This window comes from Opisthocomus hoazin, chromosome 1 (assembly GCF_030867145.1).
Source record: "Opisthocomus hoazin isolate bOpiHoa1 chromosome 1, bOpiHoa1.hap1, whole genome shotgun sequence".
NCBI classification, from domain to species: Eukaryota; Metazoa; Chordata; class Aves; order Opisthocomiformes; family Opisthocomidae; genus Opisthocomus; species Opisthocomus hoazin.
The window spans coordinates 132049361-132070347 of NC_134414.1; the positions used below are offsets into that span (position 1 = coordinate 132049361).

The 20987-nt window shown below is 43.2% G+C and overlaps 1 protein-coding gene across 3 annotated transcripts; it reads right to left on the reverse strand.

Moving 5' to 3' along the window:
- Window positions 1–423: 423 nt before the first annotated feature.
- Window positions 424–20796, reverse strand: TTF2 (transcription termination factor 2). Of its 3 annotated transcripts, none has more exons than XM_075436333.1 (23): window positions 20722–20796; window positions 20523–20638; window positions 20241–20327; window positions 19443–19509; window positions 18002–18967; window positions 16996–17122; window positions 15687–15878; window positions 15300–15457; window positions 14724–14805; window positions 14299–14412; window positions 13197–13347; window positions 12431–12536; window positions 11368–11558; window positions 10333–10486; window positions 9456–9547; window positions 8637–8719; window positions 8009–8148; window positions 7084–7254; window positions 5623–5681; window positions 4376–4529; window positions 2703–2785; window positions 1569–1643; window positions 424–765 (listed from the first exon to the last, which is right to left on the reverse strand). In XM_075436333.1, the coding sequence occupies exons 2-23, from the start codon at window positions 20603–20605 to the stop codon at window positions 621–623; spliced, it is 3480 nt and encodes a 1159-aa protein (XP_075292448.1). In that variant the 5' UTR covers window positions 20606–20638; window positions 20722–20796; the 3' UTR covers window positions 424–620. The 3 variants fall into 3 exon arrangements, with proteins under 3 accessions (XP_075292448.1, XP_075292440.1, XP_075292456.1); XM_075436325.1 differs by having other exon boundaries at window positions 20527–20638; window positions 20722–20790; XM_075436341.1 differs by lacking the exons at window positions 424–765; window positions 1569–1643; window positions 2703–2785; window positions 4376–4529 and adding an exon at window positions 4536–4682 and having other exon boundaries at window positions 20527–20638; window positions 20722–20790.
- Window positions 20797–20987: the final 191 nt, after the last annotated feature.

Sequence of the window (20987 nt, forward strand, 5' to 3'; positions counted from 1 at the left end):
AGAAGAAAAAAACCCCACAACATCCAGGAATTCAGGTTCTGTTTCACAGGAACATAACAGAAATCTACTTCCCTGCTCGAATAAGTATTTTGAGCAGGGTAGAGAAATGCGTCTTCACTTAGACATAAGAAGTCCTCCTTAATTTTGTTACTTAAACATTCTAAAGTTTATATAGTCATCTTACAGCACTGTGCTCCAAATTTTTTTTTTTTTTTCTTCCTTCATGCCCACCCAACCTCACCACTCAACTTCTGAACATTCCTACCTCACACTTGTCTCTCTCGTTCTTGTTTTACCTATGCCTGTGCTTCTCCCGTCCTGAAGAGGAAAGTTTTCTAACTAAAAAGCATACACAGGAAACCAAGAAACAAGCAAATATTTATTTTTAATATTTACTTAAGTGTTTTAAAACAATAGCTTAATTTATAACTTTAACAACCTTTGGATACATGATCTAATTTTAGTATTAAAACAAATTCCTGAAGCTGCTAACTTCTCTTCCTGAAGAGTTACAAAAATGTAGTTTTTTGTTGAAAATGAATGACGACAGTCCTTTGTTGAAGCCTGCACAGTTACCTGTAGGTATAAAACCACTTTCTGTTGTGTACTGTAAATGACAATTAGATGCCAAAAAGAATTTTGAGGTCAGCCAGAGTGAGCTTGGTGAAGGCCTCGCCTTTGCCTGACAGCACCTGCTGGGCGAGAACTTTCTTCCTCCTCTGGAGTTGTACAATCTTTTCTTCTACTGTTCCTTCACAGACAAACCTAAAAAAACCAAAACAAACCCCAAAGCCACATCATCTCAACTGCTAGGAAAAAGGGTCAGCATTTCAGCGCTTCCCTAGTAAATTTCCAAAGACTTGTCTCACTTATTAACAGCCTACTATGACTGATCCAATATACCTGAGCACAGACGACAGCTGTTCTCATATCCAGATATTACATTTCAAAAATGTCTCATGCATTTTAGGCCCCAACTTCAGTCATCTGAAGCAATAGTGATTCTGTGACAAGTTCCTGTAATGATTGTTTAATAACTGATTGCACCTATTATACTAAAAGCATCGTACACAAAATAGTATTTTAGATTCCAGTTTCTTTGAATTTGCTGTACATTTACAATAATTAAGCTAGTCCTTTAATACTTACAATTACAGACATGTTTCAGAAAAGCCAACTTTGCCACTTATTATAAGTGCTGTATGTTTATGTTAGTGATACTAGAAAGATCCAGACTTAGGGAGCACAATGAAAATTCTCCAGTAAGAGAAGAGAAATGGACTGGTGCCTGAAATGTTCTCAGAAATGAACAGAACATTCCCACTACACCACAGGCTGAAAAACAACAAACCACTGCTAGCTATCGGGACAGCAACACAGAGGCAAGCGCCACACAAACATTTTCATCTGGTCTCTGTCTCAGTGCCCAAACCCTCATCCCACCATCAGACCTTGTGCCTAGCTTTAAGTAAAGGAACAAGCCTCAAACCAAGACCTGGTCTCGCCAACTAAAGCCAGACAGTACGTGAGCAGCAATAGCCTCGTTTGCCGCTAAGGAAAATCCTGACCTGTGTATCACAACATCCTTCTGCTGCCCCACTCGGTAAATGCGGTCACACGCCTGGTCCTCCAGAGCAGGATTCCTGAAAGGTAACAAAAAAATAGCTTAAGGGCTTATGTTCAGGATTAATTAAAATATCGAAGCCTCTGTGCTTGCCTCACTTGCCTGCCTCCAGAGCGATCTGTTTTCTTCCTCTGTAGAACCAAAACTGCTCCCATGTTACCTCAGGTTTACTAGCTCGATGAGCAGTATTCAGCCTGACTGTATTTCCCTTTGCCCTTGGTAGAAGCACGCCAGAACTCCACACAAAGTCAGGTGTATGAACGAGACCACTGTTCCATGTTGCCCCATATTTTTCTGGCCAATAGTTAGTACTCAGAGAAAGCTGAGTAACTCGTGAGGAAAGAGGACAGTGAAGCAGGAAGGCAAACTCCACTGAAAGGGGCCTTCACTCAAGAATATTTACATAAGAAATGGTTCCATTTGATACATGGTTACAGGGAATATTTCTTGGCGTAACTTACATATCGTAAAAATATCTCCTTAATGCTGCTACTCAGCAGCTGGTTTTGCACTGAAGCCCATTAGTTTGCTTTGTAAGTTCCCATGAGCAACATTTAGTTAAAAAAAATAATGAGATTCTGACTTCGATGAGAGACAACATAATTATTAGGAGCTCATATGCACCATTTTCATAGCCCTGTAAAATCCCAGGGTACACTAGCTAGGCCTGATTGCTGACTGTGCTCCACACAATCGATTTGTTTCAATACAGATTCCCTGTAGGCATTACTGTACCGTTTTCATTACTATAAGACATTAAGCCAGGGACTGCCAAGTCCCAGTATCCTTCTGTGATACAGACTGCGTATGTGCTGCTTCGGACTGCTGTTATCCTCCTCTATTTTTTTACCCATATAGAACCATATTTCATGCTGGTGAGCACTGGACTGACAAATCAGAGTGTCTTGGAAGCAGGCCGTAGTAAAAACACCTTTCCACAACTAATCACTAGCCCTTACTCTCAGCTAAACACTTCCCTCCTAACCCAGTTGTATCAGACATCACAATACACCCAGTGAGAAAGCAGGCAGGACACCCTACATACATCCTCTGAGATGGAACTTTTATTTCTCTTTACCAGTGCATGTCAAGGAGAAAGAGGTGGTTTCCTCCAGTCAAGTTCAGGCCAATGCCTCCAGCCAGCAATGAAACCAACATCACCTTCAAAGGGCAAAAGAGAGTTAAGAAGCCTGTTTCCAGAAAATTAATGCTTCATATACTCCGCAAATTAATTTGAACCAAAGTATCCGTTTATCATATTTATATCACATGTGTATATTTATTACTTATTTTGGAGCTTACCAGATGCTACTTGATGAGGCATAGAAGCCTGGACATGGAAGTTGTGGCTCAGAGGCCAGCCTACCATCCCATATATAGTACCCTGATACATTTTTACAGACTAGAGAAAGAACTGAGCAGTTCAGACTCTCTCCATGTCCCACTCAAGTGACAGGCCCCTCTGATGACAGCCTGTTGCCAGCAATGGGACCAATCAGCACCAACTCTGCATTAACGATAATACTACTTAAACACAAGCAACAGGACTGAAATGGCCTGCTACTCCTTTCACTTTTTTTCCACATAACCTAGTATTTAGAAAAAGAGGAGCAGCTGGGGAGGAAGAGGGATATAGCAGATGGACAATTTAGAGAAGATTTCTTTTGCTGCTGTACAAGAACTCAGTTAAGGATAGAGACACTTGCTACACATATTATTAATGATATGGTATCTTAAAACCCTGATCTTGCATAAAGCGTCAGCTATTCAAGAAACTGGCAGAAATCTTCCTTTATTTAAGTTCAAAGCTAGAAGTAGAAATATTTGTTTTGCAGATGGCAACTTGTTCAAGAAATCTACCAAAGAAAACAAGCTAATGCACCACATTCTCCCCTTCCAGTCAGAGACCCATCCTCAGAGGAGACAGCCTGTCCTGCCTCAATCACAAGAACATCTGTATCCAGATGAAAGTGTAATCACTATGAACAACTAATTCGGATTCAGACATCTTTAGTCACCTGGCAAGCTTCCTTTCCTTGGCCAAAGTTTCAAAATAGAAGATATTTTCCACAATAGCCAACACATTGTAGTTCATTAGTATTTAAACACCCCCCACCCCCAACAACTCAAAAGTGAAAGGAGTCACATGAGGTCACCTTATGTTGGATGTGTGCAAAACTATGACTTCTCTCGCCCCAGTCCCAGCCTTCCTATCCTTATACCCAAGTCAGATGCGCTTTCGTTGATTTTAGCCTCATTCACAGATTTAACTGTCATCCTGTCTTCCCAAAAAGATTAGTCTGGTAAAAAGCATTTGATGTGTTGGAAAACAGCAATAACATCTTACAGGTTCCTTGGCAAGCAGGTGACACACAGAAAGAAGTATCTTCCAATGCAGAAGCACGAGCTGGAAACAACCAGCCTGCTCCTAGCAGAGCTAATTGGCCCCACATCTCCCACATTACACTGTGGCAAACACATCTTTGAACACACCAAAGATTTGGACAAACTCTGAACTAGCTTTGGAGTCAGATGATCTCAGTACAGAAGGTTAACACCAGAAGGAGCTTTTTAGCAGCTGCTCCTGCCCATTGCAAGATGTACATTTGTTTTTACAGCTACCTCTTTCCCTACTGATCTTGGCACATAGAGGTCCAAACGAAAGGGGTGCCAGTAAATGGAATCATGAAGTCAGCTATCACAATTGCTCATAGCAGCACTAGTAACTGTTTCCCTGCCCTGACTGCCTACCTGAGGCCCTCTGGGATTGTTATTGAACTCTTCTACCACATCCATTCTCTGTTTAGGATTGACAGAGCCATCCACTGTTGCATACTTCAGCCCTAGTCGCTGGAGGTGCACAGCCACAACTTTCAACATACTCGTCCACTGAGAGACAACAACACTGGAGAGAGAGGAAAGGGAGTTTAGAACAAGTTCTGTGTGTACTGTAACAGCTTGGTTATTGCAGTGTCTCACCCAAGAGGAGACTGATTCAGGCACTCCTCCCCACTGCAAACTGGAGCCAAGTCCCTTCCCAATTCAGAAATAGATTCACCTGTAGGGGTAGTGATAGAATCTGCTTTGGAAGGCTAATACCCAATAAACTTCAGACAAATTAAGTCTCTAACTTTCACCTCTAGTTTTGAATTTTACATTGCCACCTACTGATCACAGTTCTGAGCTTTTTCTGCTACATGAATCAGTAGCAACACCAAATGAATTCACTGGGGTCTCTCGCTCCCCATGCTTGGTAGGTTAAAACAGCTTGGGAGGCAATAATTTTTTCAACAGCTTTTTGGTAGGGAACAAAAGCAATCTTGGTGTTCCCATTCTTATGGTGGGAATGCCTTTTGGAAAAGACTTTGCAAAAAAGCTTTCTACATACAGTGCAACTCTAGAGCAGTCCAAGAACAAGACTTCCCCTTCCAACCCATCCCCAACACGACACAGGTGTCACTACTTTGCAGCCACACACCTGTAAGTGCATTCTACATTGTTTAACAAAAACAAGCAGAAAACCCTGCAACACTGCAGTCTGGTGCAGAGCAAAGAGAATTTGCACAGTGAGAGCTGCAAGACTTCAGGAATACTTAAGTTCTCTGATCAAAGCATCCCTTTATGTCAAACGGGTTCAGTTTTAACCACTACTTTACTCCCCCACTTTTTTTTGGGTGATGGGCCGGGTTGCAGAGCTGAGGGCAAATATTTCTCAGCACAACCAAATTATTGCCAATTCTGTTTCTGGAGAAGAGTCTTCCTGGGCCTCAAGACCCGAGATTCCTCACACATTCTCTTACATTTACACTTACCTACATCTTAAACTACCCTCTTTTGTCTTGGATTTTTCCTCAAATACGCTTTCAATTACTGCAGTACTGCCACCATTTTACCATACCAGGAATTTTGCATTCAATTGTTTTAAACTACTTCTGTTGCTGTCAAGAGACATGCTTCTTTTGATCACTATGACTAAAGAAAAGTACGTGCTTACTAACCTTTTCTGAGACTCTGAGTGACTCTGAATAGTTTTCAGTTCAGCCAAGAGGTGAGCTATCTGCAGGGAAGAAAAAGAACTTAGTCTGCTTGCTGTCATAACCCAGATCATGCTTGGCTACTCTTCATTAAAGTAGAAAGCTATCAAAATTAGTCTTCAACCTGCATTTCTTCTATGCTCAGACTTTCAAGATATTTTGATAGTCGTTAGCAAGAACACTCCCACCATGGAAAACAAGGTCAAGAAATCAAATCACACAAGCATGTTTTATACATTCCACCCTTCACAAAACCATAGGTTGGAAAAGACCTCTAAGATCATGAAGTCCAACCATCCACCCAGCACCACCGTGCCTACTAAACCATACCCGAAGTGCTACAACACTTGTTGTTTTTGAACAACTCCAGGGACGGGGACTCAACCACCTCCCTGGGCTGCCTGTTCCCATATCTGACCACTCTTTCAGTAAAGAAATTTTTCCTGATAGCCAATCTAAACCTCCCCTGACACAACTTGAGGCCATTGCCTCTCGTCCTATCGCTAGTTACCTGGGAGAAGAGACCAACACCTGCCTCACTACGACCTCCTTTCAGGTAGTTATAGAGAGCAATAAGGTCCCCCTTCAGCCTCCTCTTCTCCAGACTGAACAGCCCCAGTTCCCTCAGCCACTCCTCATAAGACTTGTTCTCTAGACCCTTCACCAGCCTCGTTGCCCTTCTCTGGACACGCTCCAGCACTTCAGTGTCCTTCTTGTAGTGAGGAGCCCAAAACTGAACACAGTACTCAAGGTGTAGCCTCACCAGTGCCAAGTACAAGCATCCCTGCTCCTGCTGGCCACACTATTCCTGATAGAAGCCAGGATGCCGTTGGCTTTCTTGGCCACCTGGGCACACTGCTGCCTCATGTTCAGCCAGCTGTCGACCAACACCCCAAGGTCCTTTTCCACCGGTTAGCTTTCCAGCCACTCCTCCCCAAGCCTGTAGCATTGCATGGGGTTGTTGTGACCAAAGTGCAGGACCTGGTGTTTGGCCTTGTTGAAACTCATACAGTTGGCCTCAGCCCATTGATCCACTCTGTCCAGATCCCTTCCTGTGAGACGCCAAGTGATTGCCACCTGTCCTCTTCCTGCCACCCAGTTTCTAATAGCTCTTCTCAAGCACCATGCTCTCACATGCATCCTCTTCTAAACTTCTGTGAATCCAGCACTGAAGAATTTCACTGACAGATTTTCAGCACAGTCGGATTCTCACAGCTTTATTGGAAGTAGCCATCAACACCTGATAAGTTGGAGCCTTCCCAGCAGGGTTCAGCAGACTATCAATCTACTTATCTGATCTCATCTAAATTGCCAACTTCGCCTAATCTGCAGTTACCAAGGTTTGACAATTCATTAACAATTTAAAAGGCAAAGTGCTGAAATCCAAGCTTCTCCAGGAAAGTAAAAAAGCCACAACCAGGATACCTTGGTGCTCTCCCTGGTGATTTCAAATATGTCTGTTTTAAAAGCTGTGCCATTGAGGTAGACTGTTGACTTGGAATCAGGAGTCTGGAGCTCAGACAGGGTCAAAGCACTAAGTTGTTCCTCAATAGAGAGGGAAAGGCCCTCACTGTTCAAGTTAGCTTGATCCAGAGCCTGTGGGAAAGCAAGCAATACAATATGGAATCACAGTCAAGCCCGAGATCACATTCAGTACTGATCCACAGTTTCCACAATGTCTGCTGAGGACAGTGGGTTTGAAGGAAGCTATGCAATATGAAGACAGAATGATTAAGACACACTACTGGGACAGACCAACAGTCCTTTTGAGCCCTTATTCTGCCCCATGAAGGGGCAGCGTAGGGAAAGCATGTGAGCTCAGCCATTTTCTGTGGGCCAGTCTCCACAGCATTTCATGACTGCAGTATTAAAGACGTTAAAAGATAAATCCTGGCCCGTTCCCTTAGTATCTGGGGTTATTCTACAGGTGCTTGATATGACAGAGCAAAGAACTTCTGAAAGATGTGTCTGCTTCATGCAAGGCAACTTTAGTCATGGCGCTTATAGAGCTCTCCAACACACAATCCTTTGAGACAGGCTACAGTTGTGGACTTGTGCACTTTTCACGAGTAGGTTAAAATCAAGACTTCTTTGTCATTAAAATTCTATTTCTTCTTTTTATCAACTGAATAAAGGTATTTCCAGAGACACAGCTGCCCACATAGGTCATGTTGGGGAACTCTTCAGTAGAAAGTATGCCCATCTAAAACCTCTCGTGCTGTAAAACACAGAGTGCTAGAAATGGCTCAGTTCATGTACCCCTAGATAAGAGATGAAAGAGTGTTACAAAATTTAACTCACACAAACTCTTAAAAAAAATCCCCACACCACTACAATACAATGCAATTACCACTTTTAGTAAGGAGAGATGGCAGCAGCACTGACGGAGCCTCAACAGCATGGACAAGACGTGGACAGTACTTGAGACCTGGCAGGCACTTTGGGAGCCAGCTAGAAATTCCTTTTGACTGACTCCAAACTCTTGTGCAACTGCCAAGGAAGCAAGACAAAACATCAAGAGCTCTTGGAGGCATTTCCAAGCACTGCCCAGCCACCTCCAGCAAGAGTTTCATCAATAAGAGACAAGAACCACCAGGCAAGCAAATACTTGATTTAACTCCACTCCAAAAAAAAAGAAAAAAAAAAAAAGAAAAAAAGACTGACAGATATCAGAGCACCACATACCTTATGCTAATACTGACATCTCTTCTCTAAGCAATCAGATTGTTATTTCAGAAGGGAACTTTTGACCCAGAGACGTTAAGATATTTGCCCAGAGCCCCAACAGTGGCTTTTGGACAACAAAACAGACTTTTGGAATACTATAGTAGGATTCTTCATAACATCAGGGGAGAGGCAAAACATTTTCCGCAGAATTTCTAAGTCCTGATGCCATGTGGCCAGGTCTGTTGCCCCTCATTATTTCTGCACTTAAGAGTCACTTCTGCAAATGTTTTCAAGGGAGGGCGTGCTCAAACCTTTCTCAAACGGGTTACCACCAGCATACTCTCTGCTTTCATTTTTCTGCTCTTGTCTCTTGAGGTAGGACTGTAGTGTTGACCTGTATAAACACGACAAAGACTGTCAGATTTACAGCAGCAAAAAAAGCAAGAAAGACCTGAGCTTAAAAAGCAAGCTGTTGATGCATTAAGGTAAGGAAGGCTTCACTAAGCATTTAGTCATAAAATGATCACAAGACACACCCAGAGCCATTTTGGACAACACAAGAGGAAACAAGTCTGCTTATTGGAATACTTTGAATACAATAGGAGCCAGAGCCCAATGGGTAATATTCTTCGTAAAAAAGGACATTTTTAAATGTGTATTTAAAAGGAAGGAAGACTTTTTATAGCAACACTGTTGAAAGATACCCTAGGAAAACACAAAGTGACACTGGCTTGCATCACAGCCATCTGGCAAGGCCAGCATAATTTCTGATTGTGTAAATATCACAGGGCAAAGAAGATAAATTCTCTCCTTTACAGGTGCTGGCATATCATCATTTAAGAACTACTATTGCAATTTCAACTCATTGTAGTCATGAAATCCATGAGCTTAAGTGAAAGGTTAGAATAGAAAGCATGAACAAGTGGGAGAAAAAAAATAATGCATCAGTTTCAGCTATATGAGAAAAAGTAATATATTTTCAAACATGCTTGACAGCTAGTCAGAAAGGGAAAAAATTAACAGGAATTTGTCCAAAAGCTCTTCTCACACTAAGTGGCATTCTCCTTCTGATTTTTCACACCAGTAAGAAACAAAACCACAAAATACCCTATCGCTTCCCACATTCATACCTGGATCTTGCAAAGAGCACATTGTACACCGACTGCTCCTCTGCTGAAAGTTTTAACTGATGCAACTGTGTGCTACGCTGAGGCAGAGATACCTGAAGAAAACATACACAGGATCAGATGTATATAGTGCACAAATCTTACACACCATCACAGACACCAGCATTCCAAGATTTAACACAGTATTCTAAGTCTCAGTAGGTAGCTATTTGTTTCTTCACTGAAGTTAGGCATATGAATGCAATCATGACACTACATAGATACCTACAGAACTCCAAGTAGCCTGCTTAACACTAAAGATCATAAGCTCTATTCCAAATCATCTGACAACAAAAGGCACAAGCAACTAAGCATTGACTTCCACATAGCTACCATGGAGGGATTAATTCATTGCATTGTAAAAGTAGCTTCCAAGTTCCCCATTCAGAATCAGGCAGTACACCAAAACTACACCTTTTTACAGCTTAGAGACACACCAGTGATCTAATATCCAGTTTAATGGACTATTTGTAAAGAGTAATGCAGAAAGACATTGCCCCAGCATGCACCAGGTCCTTCTGACATGTAGCAGCTTTATTCTCAGAGACCTCGTCTAGCTCAGAGACCTAGGCTAGCTTTCCACTAAGTGGGCATCTACTTGCAACCACTTAACACAGTCTCTTCTGCATGTGATTTATAACTGAAAGGTTTACCACTTTATATTTCTGCTTTCTGGATAAGCAGTCAAAGCATCCCACAGGCATTCAACTCCTCTTGAGCAAGAGACTGCAGCAGACAGGCAAATCCACCCATTAACAAACTTACACGTGTAAAGAACTGACTAGCTGCTGCAAGGAAAGCAATGGAATGATTGTCTAGTTGTGGATGGTGAAGTTCTTACCAAGGGCTTGCCAGTTGAATCCAGCTGGTCCTTAGTTCTCCGTAATAAGAGGCTCCTGGTTAAGAGACTCAGCCTCTCTCCTCCCTTTTTTGTGTTGTTATCTACTTGGTACTTCCACACCTTGTACTCATCAAAAGGTGAGCAACGTAGAAACCTACAACATGATGGAAGGAGACTTCACACCAAGGGAAGAAGAGTTCTTCAGTTACTCCTGAATGACTAGAACCAAATTCCTTGCTATCCAAAACAAACCATTTCCAGTTCAGCCACAACTGCTAGGAGCAGTAAACGACTTCCAGTGTAATGATGCCAACAACTGGTTTGCTCAAAAGTCTTACCATCACTAGCACAGTGAAAGCATCTTTCCAATTCTGTACCCATCGCTTCCTCTTTGCTTGTTATGTCTCAAACATCACCAGCAAATGCAGGGAATCAAAATGCACAGGTACTCACCAAAAAGCATATTCATTTGCTATTTCAAAACTCCTGTACCTCTTAATTGAAAATTAGTTTCAATTATGCAAAATTAACTTCAAATGTAAGGTGTCTGGTTCTCCAACACCCTTCTGAAACCTTTTCTTCTCGGCAATGAAGAGCACAGAGTTTACTCTGTTTATCATTTGTTTAGAGAAGTAAAGTTTTCACCCTTTCCTTCAGTGCCCTTGTAGCACAACACCCTTTAATAAGGTCCTCCCAGGCTGCACTTGTAGGAACACGGATGATCACACAAAACTTCTGTTCATTAAAATTGTCTTTGTGGATATTCATCTTGGAGACAGAGGAGATGTGACGTAACTTCCACTTTGTCATCTATGAAAGCAGAATAGCTTCACACAACAGCAGACACATGGTCAGCCTCGAGCAGTGCCTCAGCCACAGCCTTTGCAATCCAGCAACTCAAGTCTTCATATAACTAGTCTTGCTACCCCCCATATATTAGAATCCTCTCAAACTTAGAAACAACTTCAGCACTTCATCAGCGAAGAATTACTGGAATTGGAGCCATGTCCATATGTGCACGTGCAGCCAGCTCACCTCAGGAGAGAGTACATGTCCAGTAAGTTGTTCTGTATCGGTGTCCCGGTGACAGCCCATCTGGCACTGGCTCTCAGTTTGCACACAGCTATAGATGTTTGAACCTTTGGGTTTTTAATATTGTGAGCTTCATCCAATATAACTCGAGCCCAAGCTACCCTGAGCAGAGGGGAACATGGAGATGACCCACTCTAAAAGAAAAAGCAGACTATTTATAACCCAGCACAACAGCCTTGGTAGGCTCTCTAAAGAGCCACAAGCAAATATATTTTCCCAGCAAGAAGCATCTTCCTGATGTTCTTCAGCAGCAATCTGAGCTCTTACTGTCATGAAAGAGGTGCTCTCAAAAAATCATCTCTCCAAAGCTTCCACGGAAGTTTCTAAGCCAACGAATATAACATTTGCCTGTTCTTGGTGACAATTTCTAATTGTTTGCAGTTTTTATTGCTTGTAACACTTTATCGCCTCTTCCTTCCCAAGAGACATTCCATATCAGTAAAATTTTGCTAGGCTGGGACAAAGGAACACATATAATTATTCTGCTAAGGCATAGCCTGTACTTCTAAATGCAGAATCTGTCTAGTTTTACAGGCGCCACCTTGAAGTTTCAGAAAATTCAAAGGCCTGTTTGCTTTAAGAGCAAGATCTAGATTGCAACAGCTGTCTGGGAGTTCAAAGCAATGTTGATGCTTCAGCAAAGAATACCAACAGGACATTCTAGTGTTCCTTCATGGTGTCACCTCAAAAGGAGGACTATGAGATTCATCATTGCACTCTTAAAATTACTATTTAAGATATTTCAACTATATTCATTGTAGTGCATTCTATATCACTACAGAACAGATTTCTTGTGAATATTTTCCCTGTTCTCTTTCTGCACTTCACAGTACTTTCTCTCATCACTTTATTCTTACTGTGCAAACTCAACAGGGGACTTAGGGGGGGGAGAAATATACAACCTGCTGCTCACTGTAGCATAAGGTGCTCCTTGAAACAATAATGGTTTGCAATACCTCAAAACAAAACATTAAGGCAATCCTCTACCAGCAGTATGGCTTCTCACCCCCACATCATGGTCCTTCGCAGGGACTTCCCCCTCCTCTTTGCTTGTGGGAACCTCCTTGGAGAGAAGGCTGTAGGTTGTGACAACAACATCATAATCTGAGAGCCTGCATAAAACGAAAGTAGTAATCAGCAGCAAGAACAAATGAGGAATTAATTTTACAAGGCAGATAAAATGCATGGTCAACGTTTAAGAACACCACAGTTCTACAAGAGCTGAAATGCTCAGCTTCAGAGCAGTCAAACAGGAAGGGCACATTGTCTCCATTTTATGGCTACTGGAAGTAGACACAGCAAGCTCAACAAGACAGTAAAAGCCAGTGGTACAGAATGCACACCACGAGATGAACACTACTTAGAATCTGGTACCTAGCCATACCACTCAGCATGGCCTAAAGTGGTGTCTAGAATTTTCTGATCTGTACATACAGCTGACAAAAAAAAAATATAACCACAGAGCACAAGCATGGAAGAAACTGCCACTGTCAACCTCTGCAAGCAAGAGATGTTTCAGAGAATGTAAACCTCTTTTGTTATCAGGAACAGCACTAGCCTGCACCAGAACCACTCAGCATAGGTACAGGCCATAAAGGTTCTGCTATATACACTTGACAGCAGACATCAGCTTGACCTTCTCGATCCTCCACATTTCCATACTTCAGGTCCTTCCATCATTCTACAGCCACTGAATTTCAACTCCGATATACACAATCTCTTGCTAAGTAGCGTTTTACTTTTCTCAGTAATGTTTATGGTTTAGCACTTACACCTCTGCATGTTTATCTCTGTTTGGCCCATGGTACAAATAGACCCTCAGTTTGCCACAGCCCACGCGCCTGTCAATTTCTTTCTTCCAGTGATGGATCAAGGACGCAGGACAAATGATTAAAGTGCTGTGGGAAGGGATAACAGTGGAATCTGCAGGGAAATATTTCAGACAGGTTTCAATGTCTTCATATTAGACTCCAAGAAATACAGAAGTTTTGGAAAGTCACAACAATTAAGAAGATTGGTCCACTTTTCCTGTGAGCGGTTTGTGAAGTGGACATCTCTGCATTTCATTCTTGGGGACTGTTAGTTCTGGGTGGAAAAAACTCTACTTAAACACTAATGCATCACTTTCTGTCCGCTCAGAGTTATCCTATGTACCTGTGCACTTCCTTTGGATAGGCTGAAAGGTTAGAACTTGGGAACTAACCCTGATCTCTCATGAGACAGAGAGTACCATAAATTCTTCTTTCCTGTCCTAGAAGACTGAAATGTTACCATTTTGAACTACACAGGAAAAACAAGCACAGAGTCAGTAAACTTGACAAGACAGGAAAACGTAATCCATCTAGTTCTATGAGGATGGAGACAGTAACATGTTGTGGACACAAACAATATTCTTTAATAACTCTAATATCCCTTATCTCTACAGACAAGATAAAAACAATCTCGGGGAGGTGGGGTGGGAAGCGTGTCTGTGTGGAAATCAGTCACGGGGAGGCGAGTCCTAACTAATTTAAGTCCTTATGCTATGAAAACTATGCATATGCTTGCATATGTTGAAAAAACTATGAAACTTTTTTCAAAACAGCATATGCTGGCCTTAACCAGTTCAGGAAACGAATCAATTAAAAGAAAAATCCCAAACTGATATAAAGTAATGAGTTGGGAAATTCTACACAACCAATTGAAGAACAAATAAGAGTGATCAAGAAAAAGGCCTTGCAAGTGAGTGCTGTAAACTTTAAGCCCAGTGGAATTTTCCTACAGAAGGGAAGTGAGCAGATATCGCTTTACGAGCCATTAACCTATAATGCTTTAGGCACTTCACATGGCACTGCATCATAATGTATGTACTGCCTGATGGAAACAATTCTGTACCATTTCTGGATAGCCATATTTCTAACTTCTCCTTTCTTTTCTCTGTCTTCAGTTGCTTCTGGGCCAGAATGAGAGCAATCATCGTCAGAGTCTTCCCCAAGCCCATGTCATCCGCTGGAAAAAGACACACAGAAATCGTGATGACCTGCAGAAATGAGCCCCTGTAGCTCAGATCTACACTGAGGTGAATACTGCAACAGAAGTTGCCCTAGGGAACCCAGGAAATAAAAATACACATATGACCATTTCAGGGTGTGATTTAGTAACGGGTTAATTGCTGCAATCTGTCAAAGGAGCACAGAAAAACAAGCCCCTTAGACATGTCTACAAAATAACTAGTTATTTGCCTCCAAGTAAGTCATATGCCAAACTGTTGCTGCCATAAATCTGCCCCCCAAAATCCAGTTCCCTGTTCTGTTGCTTACCCAGAATTCCTCCACACGGCCTCTGACTCTCTCTCCAGAGCAGCCAGGCGAGCGCCTGTTTTTGGTGCAGCAACAGCGGAACCTGAGAGGGTGAGACAGAGGACTTGAAGGAAGCACCTTGCAAAGTTCAGACACTTCTGCTCCCTGTACCAGATTATCTAGCTAAACTGTCCTACTACAAATTCACTAAAGGGACCTTGCCTGCCTGTTCCTTTCCCACATGGATGGGGATACCCAAGCTAAGCAACTCCTGCAGACAGGTCAGCAGTACCTTATATCAGTCCTGCTAATGCTTTATGCACAAACCAACCAAGCTAGCGCCTCACCATGCCCTGGGAGCATGTAAAGGCGGCTCGTTCCAGTGGAAAGTCCACTCAAGCCTACCTTGTTCGCAACAAGCATCATGGTCAACAAGAGGTATTGAGAACACTTCCCCTTTTCTCACCAAGTCTAAGATCGCTACAGGATGAAAACTGCAAAGTACTTCCAAGTGTGAAAGGACAGGATGCCCTAGGGTATCACCCAGATGCTACGCTTCATTCATCAGCATGACATCTCCCATCCTTGCCAACTCACCTTCAATCCAGAGGGATCTTCAGCTGCTGTCTGCTCTGTTGGACAGGATTCTAGAGATTTGTGAAGATGATTAATAGCCTCACTGGTGGCAGTGTGTACAGCCCTGATTTGGTCTTCTGTCATTCTTCCTCCATATAGGTTCTGCACACCATAGTTCACTGGAAAGACACACTATTATGCATGAGATGCGTTTACAAAGCTTACTTTCCCAAGCAGATCTTTCATCTTGGAGATCAATCTCAGTGGCTATGATGCCTGGGGGGCATGCTATGCAGCTCACAGTAACAAAAAAGCTTTAGTACTCTCACGTATATCCAAAAGCTGCAGGATTATTGCAGAAATAGTCCTCACCAGTGTTCTCTTTAATGGAAAAAAGTCTGCACTTACTTCCAAAACTGTGGCTGTAATATTCACTGGAACCCAAAGCAGCAGCAGCAGAGGGGTGACTGTGTGAGACTGAAGAGGTACTTGCTGTAGGATCCTGAAGGGGTAGTGGGGTTGTCAACTTTGTACCACCTGGCCTGCCAAATGCGTTAGACAAAGATTCCTCACAGCAGCCGCTGCTTGTGCTGTCCTCCCCTTAAGAAGAAAGGAATTGCATGTTGAAAAGGTTACACAATGGACCTCAGAGCCTTGAGTTACAGCCCAGGAAATGGCCTTCATTTTGCCCAATAGTCTGCTTGAAAAATATTATTAAGCAGTCACATGGATTTAACAGCAGGGTAGCAGGTTACCATATCACCTGAGCCACTGCAGCTCCTAACATGCATGCTCTTAGCCTGCTCCTACGCGACAAGCAATGCAATTCAGCTCAAGCCTCCACGTGTGGTGTATACCAACACAGTGATCTCTGCAACTGTGATCAGACAGTGCAAACATGAGGTCAATTCTGCACACTATTCCTTATTCCTTTTAAAGACATCATTCTTGTCAATGTTTTGGTCACAAAACATGTCAAAACATCCAAGAACAAATAGGCCAAGAAGTCATGAGCTTTTATCTCCTTACTGGAAAGGTCTGTCTTGCTTAAAACCAGATATGGTACGAGACATTGGGCTGCTTGTTGTGCCGCAGTCTGCGAGCTACTGCTTCCTTGCTGGAGACATCTTCAGTTTCCAGAGTTGTCAGACTGGATCTTTTCATCAACACAATTGACACTATGATCACAAAGTAACTCTCCTGTTGAGGTGATCATACAGGTAACTCAACCAAATGCCTCTGTTCCACAGGTGACTAATACTAGTTAATAGAATGAGGAAATCACTTTACAGGAATGACACACTGGAAGCTGCTTATCTGGCAACTGACACATTCAGACAGCAGCCAAAACATGCACAAGCAGCACAGTTCCGTACTGCAACAAAGAGGAAGTGAACACACTTCACTAGCAAGTTCTCAGAGAGAACTCAACCACGTAGCCAAAGCTGGGAACAGAACTAGCCCTGGGTCCTAATCAGGGGAGAAAACTCTCTTGAGAAGCCATCACACTTCTGGGAAAATGTTTGAGTCATTCCATTCATCCTCTCCCAGACACACACTTTGCAACTAACACTTTTCATCTTCAGTGCATCTCAACAGACAAACTTTATATAAACCCCATGCCATAAGTAAGTTTATGCTATTTTTCCTTGGTATTAATAACTACAGTAAGACAAACTGTTTTGCAAAGTTCTGGGGCAAAACAATTTAGCCCCACCTTTGTCAGTAGTATCTGCTGTCGAAATGTTAAGAGCACTGAGTGCAGATTCCAAATCCTGCACTTGCTTTAATAACCGTTCCCCTTTATCTGGCAGCAGCTGAATGTTCACTGTAGCCAACGTACTCTGCAAAACAAAAAAGAACCCAAAACCTGAGTGTGCTTACCAAGCCCTCTGCCTACAGAGAATAATCAGGTCAGAAGTTTAAAAACACCAACTTTATGCCATAGTAATTTGTATTTCGATACTGTTCTACAATCTCCAGAAGCATTTAAATGCCATTCAGTGTGATTAAATAGTCTTTCAGCAGAAAATAAAAGAAACATTAGCGTATTTCAGAAGAGAGGGAAGGACACAGGGCCTCCCCCTTTTTACGGACCAGCATGAAAAGGCAGTTAAGTGACTTAGACAATTTTAACATCTCTCAAAGCACCCAACGTTCAACCTACTTTCACATCTCTTTCTATACTTGCAGGAATGACAGTTCTCACTGTTTCGAGGTTCTGTTCTGCACTCTAGGCAAACAGGGGTTTTTATAATAAAAACTACAGAACATAGTGGCCATTATTAAAAAAAGCAAACAGACAGGTAGTTTATTTCATCTTAGTGTGAGCTTTCATGGCTAGATCACTCTACTCCACAAGGCCAAGACAGACGACCAGAAATAGCCACGTTGTTTAAAAAGGTTAAGCTGGTTGTGCACTGTCCCATCTTATGCAAATTACTTTCTGGGTAAAAGACAGACACAGCCTCAGGCAGGTCAAAACTGAGCACACCCAAACACAGAAGGCTGCCCTACCTTAAGAGTAATTGCCTCATATGTAGTTTAAAACAACTAGCCTGTGCTTAGGCTGAATTTCCTCCCTTGCCCCATTTTCCTAAACCATCCAAATATTTTGAGTTTCTGCTGTGAGGGGATACTCATGACAGGCATCAGAATATTGTAAGGGAAGTCACCCCTAACACAGAACTAGAAATGAAATAATATTAGGTGCAATAAATTACCTTCTTCTGCTTCAGCTGGACTACAAGACGGTTGTGAAGAGCTTTAGGGTCCTGGGGTCCCTCCACGTGATGTGATGCTGCAGCTCCTGGCAAAGATGTCTCCTGCACACTCTTTGATTTTCCTGAAGGAATCTCACTTGACTGCAAACCCTCAACTGATTTCTCAGGTTTACTTCTACCTAATGAGGAATAAACAAATCCTGCTTCATCACTGCCATTGCCAGAAGCTTCATCAGCAGGCTGTCCCGGCCCCAGCCTGATTTGTATCTTGGGCAGCGCTGCCTCTGCTCCTCCCTTCCGGGCATCACACTCCAATGCCGAATGTGCTGGGAAAATCGCATCTTCTTTAGACATTGGTTTCGTTTCTCCATTCTTCTGACCACTGCATTCTTTCTCTCTGGTTTCTTTATCCCCACAGCTTTTTAAGCTTTCCTCTCTGGGCTGCTCCTCCTCTGGAGGCTTGGTACTTGTACTTTGCTTTTCAAGACTTAGTGGAAAGAGCTTTGATCTCCCACCTGGCTCTTTCTCCACACACTCAGAAGAATTCTTGGATTCCTTGCCACTGCCACCATATTTCTCTTCCTCCCAAAGGGTGTTTTTCCCTCTCCAAGTCTCAGAAAGACCAAGTTTAGATTCAGACACTGTGCTTTCCTTCAGTTCTGGATCACTCCTATTCTGCACGGACTGCTTCTTTCTATTTTTCAGCCCTTCTAGAAGTTCTTTCTCTATGGAGGAACCAGAGGTTGATTTCTTTTCTTTACATGACACCAGCACACTCTCTTTCTCTGATTTTACTTCTTTTGCTTTACTTTCCTCTCTGTCTCCTTGCTTAATTTGTGTCCAGGATGATGATTCACAATTCTTGTCTATGACTTTGAATGGATTTCTTTGGCCACTGGGATTGAAGAGAGGTGCTGTTTTGGGCTGGGATTCTAAGGCTTTTGACACTTTGGTAGCTTTTGGATCCTGAAATGTATACAAGTGAGTAAATACTAACGTACAAGTTATTAAAGCCTGCTAACCATACACAGACCCTGATCATCTCAAGCAAGACTTCATTCTCTACAACAAACATCATCTTTTCTATCATATTAACAGGATCAGGATAAACATTTTACAAAGAAAACAAAATAAAGCTGCTAGTTTTCTGCTTTCTTTGCCATTCCCATGTTTCTTGGGGATCTAGTCCCAACAGCATCACCCTCAAGAAAAGAGGGCAGCCAGAGACCAAACCCAAGTTTCTTTTAAGACTGGAGAACAGTGATTACTTCACACATTTTAGGAGTAAGAGAAGTCTCATCCGGAGGACAGCAGGCTGATACGTTTTTAGCAGGAAAATACAAACTCTCCCACTATGTAGTCTCAAAGGTGACTATAGCATACAGAACAAAAAGTCATGCTAGAATAAACTGATACTGTAATACAAATGAAACATTCATACCTGCCATGGGACGCTTCCACACCATTTCTTCCCATTCAACTTACTTTTAAGGCACCGATAAAACAACCTACCAAAGAATAAAACAAGATTCAAACTGCAGTAGCCAGTAAAGGAACTCTAAGCGTTCTTTAAAAAGTACTTTGCACCAAAAACATCACAGACAAGTTCTCTTGATCTGCACTTTACATCCAGACTTCTGTGTAGCAAAGGGCCATGAACATTGGCAACAAAGCTTTTTACAAAAGCATTGTTCTCTGGATAAAGATTCCTAAGGTTCAGGATTGTGTGTTTTTTTTTATTTTAACAGTGAAAAAAAAGTGCTCGCTTAGGCAAAAATATTGTCTGTTCAGAGCCTCAGAAGTGTCCTATGACAGTGTAAGGAAACAGCTACTCTTTTAGTTACGCTGCATGGGCCACCTCATCTTTAAAGCACCTCAGGAACAGAAAAACTTTGGATGTGATCTTTGTTAAACTGGCAGCCAACCAGGACTGCTGCAAGAACTTTATCAGAATTAAAACTGGTGGATTTGATGCAAGCACCGTGAGTTTTGGATGAACCCAACCACTGAGCCATGTTCAATTCTGTTAAAAACAAACATTACCTGATTACTTGGGTTTACACCATTGAATACAATTGCTAATAAAAACAGCAACCATTTTGTAACACGCTAAGTGAATGCCTCAAGGCTGGATGAGCCTTTCGAACTCCAGAAGCGCACTGCAAGCCAGCCGCCATCAGACAACTCCCCGTGTTCAAACCTCTACAAGCAGCCTTTGTTTCTGCTTTGAGGAACTCACAGGTACTCATCTCTGTCCTGCTGCTGAACCAGGACTTGCAGCTCCACCACGCACCCCTCGTGCGCCAAGCAGTGGGAAGCAGGAATGCTGAAAAGAGGAAAGGAGAAGAGTAAGAACAAAGCCAAGACACGCCGCCCAGGGAACAGCAGCGGCAGTAACAACTGCTGGGGACAAAACACTCGGAGACCACGCGACTAACAAAACTGAAGTTTACGACTGCTGACGCAGCACCGAATTTCCCTCACAAGAGCCGTGTGTGTGCCCCCGCCCCGCCCCCTGCACCTACGACGCCGGCAGGACGAAGCCGCAGGCCGCCGGGCCCGGCGCGCCGCACACGTAGAAGCTCTTCCCCTTGTTGGGGCCATCGCGGACGCCCGTCTTCAGGAAGCAGAGGGACCCTGCAGGGCGAAGAAGAGAGCAACCGGTCAGATCGGGACCCCCCGCACCCGGGACCCCCCTCTCCCTCCCCACCGCCCCTCACCGTGCTCCGCACACGGCACAGCCTCCATCGCCGGGCGGCAACTGCCGCGCCCAGTCTTGGAATCAGCCAATCCCACCGAGCGCCTGCGGACCGTCCAATAGGAGCGGGGCAAGGGAGCGGTGGAGCCAATCGCCACCGCGCCGTGAATTCGCCGTTCTCCGCCCCCCTTCACTCCCCCGCCCCCCCTCCGCGCAGGTTCCGTTTTCGAACGCCGGGAGAAAGGGCGGGAAGAGGACGGCGCGCTGCCATTGGCGGACGCACGCCGC

Bases quoted from the DNA above. Each gene is read 5' to 3' on its own strand.
- TTF2 (XM_075436325.1), bottom strand. From the start codon at position 20,749: ATGGAGGCTGTGCCGTGTGCGGAGCACG. The intron at 10,487-11,367 runs GTGAGCTGGCTG...ATCATGTTGTAG, and splicing joins GACATGTACTCTCTCCTGAG to GTTTCTACGTTGCTCACCTT. The intron at 5,682-7,083 runs GTATCCTGGTTG...TCTTCCCTGCAG, and splicing joins TCACCAGGGAGAGCACCAAG to ATAGCTCACCTCTTGGCTGA.